The sequence below is a fragment of the Cornus florida genome, unplaced genomic scaffold (genome assembly GCF_030987335.1).
Source record: "Cornus florida cultivar Cherokee Brave unplaced genomic scaffold, ASM3098733v1 CherokeeBrave_3.0.0_Hap2_Chr02, whole genome shotgun sequence".
In the NCBI taxonomy this organism is placed as follows: Eukaryota; Viridiplantae; Streptophyta; class Magnoliopsida; order Cornales; family Cornaceae; genus Cornus; species Cornus florida.
In genome coordinates this window covers 111,914,083-111,925,029 of record NW_026775572.1, presented here as the reverse complement: position 1 = coordinate 111,925,029, position 10,947 = coordinate 111,914,083, and the positions used below count along the sequence as shown (strand labels likewise).

The following is a 10,947-nucleotide window of genomic DNA, read 5'->3' as shown; positions in this document are numbered from 1 at the left end:
AAAAAATATTTTTTATATTAATAATTATTGTCTATTTAGATTTTTTTTATTAAAAACTTATAATAAATAAATAAATAGGTACTTTGTGGTAGAGTTTAATAGAAATTCTTTTAAAAACTCTTTTTATATCGATTAATAAATATTTTTTATATTAATAATTCTTGTCTAATTATATTTCTTTTTATTAAAAAAACTCATAATAAATTGATAAATAGGTAATTTGTGTTAGAATTTTATAGAAACTAATATTCTCTCTCTCTGTGGGGTGAACTAGGGTTTGCACTTAGGTTTTGCACGTTTTCAATGGAGGAGGGACTACCCTCCTCCTCGATGCCTGTGGGGGCGTCTAATCCCCACCCCTCTTCTACCCTTCGGAAACCTTGGAGTGTTTTATTCCAAGATTCTGTTTCTGCTTCTTTCTCAAACCTACAATATATATCGAAGCCGGCGTTAGATCCAATATTGATACTTGATGATGAAGATGTTGCCAAGGAGGTCTAGGAAAACTCATTAGTGGGTTATGTAATAGGAAAACGCCCATACTACCACAAAGTAAATCGTTTATACAGAATGTTTGGAAACCAGTGGGGGAAATCAAACTTGTTACGCTCCATGATGGATACTTTATGGTCAGATTCGCCTTGGTGCAAGAATTGGAGAAAGTTTTATCTCGTATTCATACCTTTAAAGGACGACCAATGATCTTGAAAAAAGTGGGACAAGAATGTCGACCTGGAGAAGGAAGTATTGGGTTCAGTACCAATTTGGATCAAATTATTCAATGTTCCTATGCATTACCGGGGTCCGTCCTCTGTATCAAAGATTTGTTCTCCTTTTTCCAAACCAATTAGGATGGATGAAGTGTCTATGGCACGGGACCGTGGTGCTTATGTTAGAGTCATGGTAGAGGTTGACGTTCATGAAGATTTGCCTACTGAACTTGAATTTATGACACATGGTACTAAGTGATGGATACGAATTGAATATGCCTGGAAGCCCCAAATATGTTCTCTTTGTCACGGCATTGACCATGGTGCAAAAACATGTCCAACTAAGAAATTACAGAAGAGGAATGAAGCAAAATAGGTTTGGAAGATTAAGCAAAAGGGCAACGAAATTATTATGGAGGACGATGCCTCAAAAACATTACCCATATTGGTAGGGGAGAATTCGAAACATGACATCATGGAGGAAGAACCCGTAAGGGAGAATACTGAAATAGCAGCTGATTCAGTGGTGAATACGATTCAAGTGCCGGATACACACCAGGTGCTTGACCCAAGGACTCAACCAGAAATGCAGGTATCAAATTCTTTCAATATGCTAGGGGTTGATAAGGTTATTGATGTGGGTGAGGACACTGTAGAATCAGAAGATATTAGCAATATGTCTGCAAGTACCAAGAAGAAGAAGAACCGAAAGAAAATAGATGTGCAAGTGACTCCAAAGGTTACGAGGAACATGGTGGCCATGGAAGGGCTTACTTCCAACCCACCAATTTCATGATTGGTTGCTGGAATGTAAGGGGCTTGAATAGGCCATAGATGCAGAAAGAGGTAAGGTTTTGGATGGGTCAGAACTCTCTTTTTGCTGTATGTTTGCTTGAGACTCGAGTTAGAGTAGGCAAATTTGATGCTATTATGAAGAAAATTAATAACAGATGGACATGGATTAATAACTATGACCATCATTTCCCGTGTAAAATATGGATTAGTTGGGATCCACAGAAGGTTGATATCACTTTGATAGATGCCAGTTCACAAGCTATGCTGTTGAAAGTTCAATATTTAGAGACCTCCACTGTATCTTGGTTGTCTTCAGTTTATGCAGCTAATTCTAAGGTGGAAAGAAAGCAATTGTGGTCCACACTAAAAACTTTCTCCAACTGTGTTGATAGGCCTGGTTAATTATGGGGGACTTGAATACAATCCGAGAACATGGGGAGAAAATTGGTGGAAACCAAGTTCCACAAAGAATTCTGGATGAGTTTAATAATACAATGCATGGGATTGGAATAACTGATCTTCCTATGATTAATGGCAAATTAACATGGTGTAACAGACAAGATGACACTCATAGGATTTATTCAAAGTTAGATAGGGGCCTGGATAACTTGAGATGGTTACAAACTTATCCCAATTCTAACATTTACCTAACTGCTGCATCCCTTTCAGACCATTACGCAATCGTTTCTCAAATAGGTGTGGTTATGGAATCCAGTCCTAAACCTTTTAAGTTCTTAAAGGTATGGCAAATGCAGGAAGGCATTGAAGATATTATCACTAAGGCATGGCAGAGTCATATAGGCGGCAATCCTCTTTATAGTTTTACCATGAAATTGAGGAAAGTTAAGAAGTTAAGGAAGGTATGGAATACTAATAAATTTGGGTCTATACATGCTCAAGTTTATGCAGCTAGAACTCAGTTAGAGGAAATTCAAATGAAAATGTTGCACCAACCTATGGACTCCAATGTGATTGCAAAGGAAGCTAAAGCTAGGAGAGACTTAGAGTTGGCCTTAGCTAATGAAGAGATATTAATTGCTCAAAAGTCTAGAACCCGATGGCTCAAAGATAATGACAAATGTATTGAATTCTTCTATAGGAGGATGGTACAACATAGGGCTAATAATGCAATTACAATGTTGCATTATGATAGGGGAAATCTGATACAAAATCAAGATGACATTAAAACAAGACTGGTGGACTATTATCAGGGATTATATGCTTCTGAAAATAGAAGAGATGAGGAGCTCAATGTTGATAATCCTCGAAGAAAATTAACTTTGGCAAAAACAATGTTATTAGAAAGGTAATGCAGTGAACAGGAAGTTAATGAGGCTGTTCAAGCCATGGGACCTGACAAGGCACCTGGCCCAGATGGTTTTCCCCCAAGGTTCTTTCAATAATATTGGCACATCATTGGTAAGGATCTCAGTCAAGCTGTACAATTTTTCTTTGCTAATGGTAAGCTCTCTAAATCAATTAATAGCTCCTTTATTACTCTGCTTCCAAAAAACACTGACAGTGTGGGGTGGAGGACTTCAGGCCTATTGCCCTATGTAATGTAGTGTATAAGGTTATCGCTAAGATCATGGCTACTAGACTGTGTGGGGTTGTCTCACAACTGGTGGGAGGTGAGCAAACTGCATTCATTAAAGGAAGAAGAATCCAAGACAATATTATTTTAGCACATGAGCTCTTAAATGGTTTCTCTAGGAAAACTTGCTCTCCCTTGTTTGCTCTGAAGGTGGATTTACAGAAAGCTTATGATTTAGTCCAGTGGGATTTCTTAGAGAAGCTCCTTATCTCTTATGGTTTTGGTGCAAATTGGATTAACTGGGTAATGGAATGCCTTTCCTCTACTTAGTTTTCTATTCTTGTCAATGGCTCCCCATGTGGCTTCTTTTAACCTAGAAAGGGATTGAGACAAGGCTGCCCTTTATCTCCTCTTCTGTTCACATTGGTTACTGAACACTTTTCCAACCAAATGGCTATTCTGGTTAGGGAAGATAAAGTTCATCTTCCTAAGAAAATTATCAAGGCAGGGCTGAAGGTTTCTTATATGTTTTTTACTGATAACTTGTTGGCTGTTCTCCAGGCTGATATCCACACTATAAAGAACTTGCAAGCTGCTTTGACTAAATTTGCAAACATCTCAGGTTTGAAGGTTAACCCAAAGAAGAGTACTGTTTTTTTCACCAAATCTATAAGTAGAAGACGAAAATTGAGAAGATTATTCCAATGCAATTTGGGATCTTTCCCTGTCACTTACTTGGGTCTCCCTTTGTTGCCTACTGGACTAAGGAGGATTCATTATGGTAAGCTACTGGACAAGTTCAATAACAGAATAAATATGTGGAATGGCAAAAGTTTATCACTGGCTAGAAGGGTTGAACTGGTAAGATCTGTGCTTACTTCCTTTGTGTATTACTGGTGTTCTATTTTTACTTTACCAAAGGCTGTGATAAAATACATGGAGAAGAAAATGAGGGATTTTTTGCGGGGATCAAGTTCTGAGCATAGGAAATTACATGTTTTAGGGTGGAATAAAGTGACACGACCAAAAAATGAAGGTGGATTTGGGGTGAGACGGATAGAGGACTTCAATATGGCATCCACTTTCTTCAATCCAAAGATTATCTTTGGGTGGCTTGGTTCAAATGGAAATACACTAGGGTAGTGTCATACTGGAATTATCATTTTAAGTCCACTGATTCTATGCTGTGGAGAAGGATGCTGGAAGTGAAAGACTTCATGCTCTCGAATGTGGAATTCCAGATTGGTAATGGTAATACCATTTTTCTCTTTACTGATCCTTGGTTACAAGGAGAATGTTTGCAGAATAGATTGGGGGACAGAGTTTATAGAGACTTTGGACTTCCAAAACAAGCACTGTTGGCTGCAATTATTCGGGATGGACAGTGGCAGTTCCCTTCCACTAATTCCAGTTCAGTGTTGCAATTTAGAAACTTTGCTCTATCTTTGTCTATTAAGCAGGGTTGTGACCAGTTTTTGTGGAGAAATGGTCAATTTTCTCTTAAAGCTATGTGGGATAGATGGAGATTTCATTACCCAGTTGTAGACTGGTTTGCAATTTGCTGGTGTGGATCGAGACCTAGCGCTTCTATGGTTTGTTCGCTTGCTATCCAAAACAAACTATTGTGCTTTGTTAATTTGAAAAAGAGAGGTTTGCCTCTAGTGGCCATTTGCCATAATTGTGTTCAAGCTAAAAATGATTTGGATCACTTGTTTGTCACCTATACATTCACTGAAACTGTCTGGCACTAGCTGTCAAATTTGTTTGGCTGGAACATGCCTCAGTTTGAAACCTTAGGTAATCTCATTGCTTGGTTTGTGCAACAAAAATTTATACACAAAGTCCAGAAGAGAATTTGTACTACAACTATATGGTTCTTATGGGATGAGGGGAACAATAAACTTCACCAAGGGGCGACATGGAGATGCTATTCAATTGGTCAAGCTATTTGTGGAGAAGCTTTAATAATTTCTGATATGGACCGGGGGGGGGGGGGGGGGGGGGGGGGATTGGATCCTCCTCTTTGCTTAGCTAGATGCCTTTTTACTTACGTTTTAAGTGTTCTTTATGTGGTTACAGCTTGTGTTGACCAAGGGGATGCCCTTGTTGTTTTTTGTATTCTCTTGTTATATTTATAAAATTTTCCATTTTTACTCAGGGAAAAAAAAAAAAAAAAAATTATAGAAACTCTTTTAAAACCTATTTTTGTATCAATTAATACACAATTTTTTATATTAATAAATTATTGTCTAATTAGTTTTCCTTTTATTAAAAAATCATAATTAATAGGTAATTTGTATTAGAGTTTTATAAAAACTCTTTAAATATATCTTTGTCTGGTGTGATAGAGTTTTATTGAAAATAAATAGGTAATTTGTGATAGAATTTTGTAGAAATTATTTTATTTTCTTTAAATATATCATTGTCTAATTAAATTTAATTTTATTAAGAAACTCAAAAAAAGAAGCTAATTTGTGGTAGAGTTTTATAAAAATTACTTTATTTTATATATCAATTAATAAATATTTTTTATATTAATTATTCTTGTCTAATTAGATTTTCTTTTATTAAAAAAAATCATAACAATAAATAGATAAATAAGTTAATTTAAATTTTATTAGGTAGATTTAAGAGTTTTAGAGAGTTTTTTTTTTTTTGAAAAAAAAAAAAAAAAAATCTCTTTTCATGTCAATTAATAAATACTGAAACTCTTTGCACATTTAATAATAGTATAGATAAAAACTCTTTTTATATAAATTAATAAATATTTTTTTATATAAATAAATAAATTCTAAAATTCTTTGGCAGAACTTCTGTATTTTACTCTGAAATTCTGGATTTCTAAAATTCTCAATTTCTGTACCCCTTCCTCATTCCTCCATGCATCTATTTATATACTTCTTAGATTAATAGGATGATGACATATGTCCTCTCTTGATAATGACATAATCATAACTGGGCCGGGCCGGTTATATTGTAACTTTTATATCAATTAATAAATATTTTTTTATTTAAATAAATAAATACTGAAACACTGAAACTCTTTACACATTTAATAATACTATAGATATATCTTTCTTTTCATCTTTTTCGAGTATATAATATACTCCCTCCGTCCTAGAAAGAGTGACATGTTTCCCCAAACATGACTGATGTGATAAACGCCGAATATTGCTTATTCAAACGCCCTTATTTGCATTAGTTAAGTCCATTAGTTGATCATATTGTATACATTAGCTTCATTTGCATGTTTTTGTTTACTTTCAGGTTGGTTCCCAAAAAATAGTTAAAAGTGAGGCTTTGATGAGTTCTTGAAGATCAAAGCATGACGTTGCCGGGGACCTTCATTTTGGCCAAGCCAGTGATCCATTGAACTCATAGTTTTCTCTGTAAAAAGTACTAAGGAGGATGACAGCATCATCGGGCCGAGCCAAAGTCATTTTAAGAAGCAAATATGTGCCCAGGAGAAATGCGGGCGCCCGCCATGCACTGCGGGCGCCCGCTATAGTCCAGTAGGTTTCAGATTTTGCGGGGCCCTGCCATGCATTGTGGGCCCATGCCAAGTGCCATCGTCAAGCCCCAAGTGCCCCATTGCCAAAGCGTGGAAGCCCACCTGCGACACTTTGCGGGTGCTCGCCCTGTGCTGCGGGCGCCCGCCAATTTGCAAACAACAAAGCATGGGCTGTATTGTTTCACCCAATGTTATAGCTATGATTCAAGGGATTGTTCTGCACTTCTTTAGGGATTTTGGACCACGAATTTAGAGTGGTTGGAAAGATATTTTTGCTTTATAAAAGGCTTGAACCATTGTAATAACATATCTCACATTGTAAGGATTTTCTAATGAGAGAAATATTGTGTTCTTGAGGATTGTGTGTATTGTGGCTCCTAGGTGTGAAAATGGACGGTAAGACTCTTTCTACTCCATCTTCCATTGCTTTTATGGGTAACTAACTCCCTTTCTAGGGAGGTGATAAAGCCCTTCCTTGTAAGCATGCTTTAGTTTTATTTAATTTGGGGAATGAAGTGTGTATATGGTATTTTCATAATCAAGAGCTTTACACTTGATGTAATGGACCTAAATTTCTATAAATGAGTATGTTGAATCTATTATCTTGTCTTACATTATATTTTCTCATGATTGTATGGCTTGCATTTTCATAGTGACAATGGAAATAAGATTGTGAAATGGGTTTATTGGCATGTTGTATGAGAAACTTGTTAGTCCATGGCTTAGGGCCTCCCTTTGATGGATTTTTCTTGGTTCTTGACTTCCTGTCCTATTACCATAGTGATTGAGGGGTTTGATAGTCCCTAGCTTAGTGAGCATGTCATAGCTACACTCTAATTTAGGTAGTTCAAGCATGTGAAACTTTGAGGGATTATACTTAACTTTTGATTCTATGAACTTCTTGAAGATAATGTAGTAATCTTGTATTGCTACCTATCATTGCTATTTATTTAATTTGTTTCCCAAGTTAATCATAAGCTAGCATGTTTATAGGGTTGGTAGTTGATTCACTTCCCTAGTCCTCTCTACCTAAGTTTGTTTCCTCTTAAATTGTAATGACTCGGTCATTTCCTTCCCTTCCTTTTTCCTCAGGATTTTATGGATGAATTTTTTTTTTCATTGAAATTTCTTTTCTGAGTTCGGTTTCTTGTCACTTGGTGTCATCTTGAGTGCTCGGAAATGGTTTCTGAGACTCTTTCCTTTGGATTGACAACTTCTTTAAGGACCGAGTCATTTTCACATTTTTTTGTTTTTCGATACTATTCACTTTTCGTCATTTTTCCTATTTTGTCTTTTTTCCATTTGTCACTTTGTTTGCAAAACCTCACTTTCTGTGTTTGGAGTTGGTTTTGTCTTCCCGTATCTTCATTCTAAGTAGTTTCCATGAAATACGTATCTTTACTTTTGGAGTAAAGTGCTCTGGTTGCTCCCGGTGTCCATAGGGGCATGGATGCATAGTTATTCAGAAGCTTTTTCTTTTCTTGGGGTGTTTTTCGTAAATATCTTTTGAAGATATTTTATTTCAGGGGTTTTTAAGAAAATATTTTCATTTCGGGCCAGTTATGCAGTTTTCACTTTTTAGAGGAGCCTTTATGCAATTAATGAAAGTTATTGCAAAATGCCTTGTTTTGAGCCTGGATTCTCGTATAGGAATCATTTTCACTTTTCGTCGAGTCGCGTACTCTTATAATTTCCTTCTGGTTGTTTTTCTCCAGTTTCAGGGTTTCTAGCCCTAATTGTCGCCGAACTTATTCGGGGCATATCTTCCTGCACGGGACTCGATTTTTTATGCCGTTTCTTCCGTTGTTCATATTTTCTCATCTCGGTTCTTTTTGTTCATGGAGTTTTGCCATTTGATTACGTTTGCTCAAATTCCATTTTTCTAGACCCGGCGGGGCCCTTTCGGGGCACTTTTAGGGTTTTCCTATAAATAAAATGTCTTAAAGTGAAAAGTCACTTTTTCCATCATCTTCCTCCCTCTTTGGCCGGCAGCCATGGGAGCTCCTTGGGCTGCCACCTTTTCTTCTTCTCCTCCACTTGATTTCCTTGGTAGAAAGTCTTCCGCCTTAACATTTATCGTCTGCATCGTTGTGGTCTACCTTTCCCCCTTATTAGAACCCGTTTTTGGCCAAATTTTTCATTCAGGTTTGAAGTCAAGTTGTGATTTTGATGGGCATTCCTTGGGATTCTTGTTCATCGTGTTGTCATCGACAAAACCCCGAAGTATCGTCGAATTCGGAGCACTTTTCTTTCGGTGGGGATTTAAGATTTTCATCTCAAATTAAGGTAGGGGATGTATTAGGTTTATAATTATGTTGTATTTATTGCTATATAAGCATATACAACTTGCAAGCATGCCTTTGTTCAAGTTTTAGAATTTAATTTAATTGATTTCTATATTTAAGATTTAATTCATATGGTTGTGTATAACTTGGAATTAAATTATGACATACTAGTAAATTAGGCCATGATATGTTTATCAACATATATTAAATTAGGAGTATTTGAATAAGAATTGCAAATTTTATTTAATATTTATCTTTTGTGAAAGATTAATTCACATAGTTGAAACAAGCATGAAATCAACTTGGATTGTGATATTAAAGTAGGCCTTGGTGAGTTCTTTAACATATATTAAATTGAGGATTATTTGGAGTTGTTTAAAAATCTAGAGAAAATTAATTAATTAGCTTAATTAATTTTATTTTAAGTGTTGTAGTCACTTAAATTGATTTTGGGTATAATATATGTGAAGACCGTGCTATGTCCTTTAACAAATATTAATTTGAGTTTATTTGGAATTGACTTGAAATCTAAAGACTTTTCATGTTAAGGTGATAATCTCATGAAATGTAGTACAATTAATTACCTTGTGAGCATATTACTAATTAGATGTAGAATTAGTACTTGTGGCATCTTAAAATGGTAATTGGACTTAGCATGATATAGGATATCATTGTCTTGCAAAGCTTGTTTAAATATATCTTGTGGAGGTATATAGCTTGTTAGAATATTATAATTTTTTACCTTGAAAGCTTGTTACTAAATTGAAGCTTATTTAATACTTGTGGCTTATGATGGTAATGTGGCTCAATTATTGTAAAATATTCTTGCTTTGTATATAAATTGTATATTGAGAACATGACATGTCATATGCTATTTAGACTTGAATTCTAGGACATGGTTTGTGTGGATTCAACCTTATTTGTGTATAGAATGTGGCAACTTGCATTTGATTTTGTATAAGTTTTGAACTTATTAATTTTGGAAAGCTTGTGAGAACATAATTTATGTGATGGCTAGGGTTTGGCTCTAGTACGTGGACAAGTGTCTTCTAAGTCATAAGTGCGCACTAGGTGGTACTTTGTGGATCATAATTACCTGAAAATACTTGCTTGATCTAGCGACCGCATGTCCTAGTCTTTCCAGTATTTGATTTCGTATTTAATTTCAAGTTGTTAATCATGGATTTCTTGTAGCTTGAGAATTGATGCTTACTTTGGGTATTTGAATCCTATCTAACATACTTGAACTTGTATACTTGCTCCGTGAGTTTAAATTTAATTTAGTATACTTGTGCCGTGTATACTTGTCTTATATGTATTTCGTTTAGCTTAGTTTACTTGTGCTTGTATACTTGATCTATGAGTACTCGAATACTTGTGTATGTATGTTAGATATTGCTTACCTTGTTTAACATGATTTAAGGTACTTGAACATGTATGCTTGTGTGTCGTATATTATGTTTTAATACGGTTTAGTGTACTTGAGCATGTATACTTGTATGCCGTGGTTCATTTCAATTGCATGAGTAGCTTAGGATGATCTTTGAGTCTCATTTTAACATAGACGTTAGGTGGCATGAGCCCTTTTAACATGTTTCACCTAAGGTGATCATATTGTAAAATGCTAGGTTAATGCATGCTCATTCCCCACGAGTAAACTTGTTTACTCACCCCGAAGTCACTGAGTTATTTTCATGTATGGATACCTTGGTTCGAGATGCACATCATTCCTTGGATGACTTGTTGCTTTTAAGTTTACATTTCATGCAAAAGTTAGCATGAAATGTCATTTTGTAGCTTTACATATCAAAACTTGTATCCTTGATTCCAATTATGTAATGTGTGCCTAAGTACACTTTTTGGATGCTTATTTTGTATGTATAACATGAGACCAAGGGCCATTAATTCTAAAGTTTACAAATATGTTCTTAAAACTTAAAATTTTAGTACTTGGTACTATTCATCAACTTTTTTTTGAAAAATGTGTCGACCGATCCGAAACTTCAGGGGATCATGTGGGTATATTTTAAGATTACATTTTCAATTTAGACAATTTAAAAACCTTCCGGAGCCCTATTTCCTTTCCTTTGGCAGCAGCTCGAAAAGATTTTA

General features: G+C 35.5%; 1 protein-coding gene across 1 annotated transcript; it reads left to right on the top strand.

Annotated features, from left to right (window-relative positions):
* The first annotated feature begins 1,909 nt into the window (after positions 1-1,909).
* Positions 1,910-2,815, top strand: LOC132296619 (uncharacterized). Its single transcript, XM_059794803.1, has one exon. The coding sequence runs from the start codon at positions 1,910-1,912 to the stop codon at positions 2,813-2,815; it is 906 nt and encodes a 301-aa protein (XP_059650786.1).
* Positions 2,816-10,947: the final 8,132 nt, after the last annotated feature.

Coding starts and splice junctions, on each gene's coding strand:
- LOC132296619 (XM_059794803.1), top strand. CDS start 1,910: ATGGGGGACTTGAATACAATCCGAGAACATGGGGAGAAAATTGGTGGA.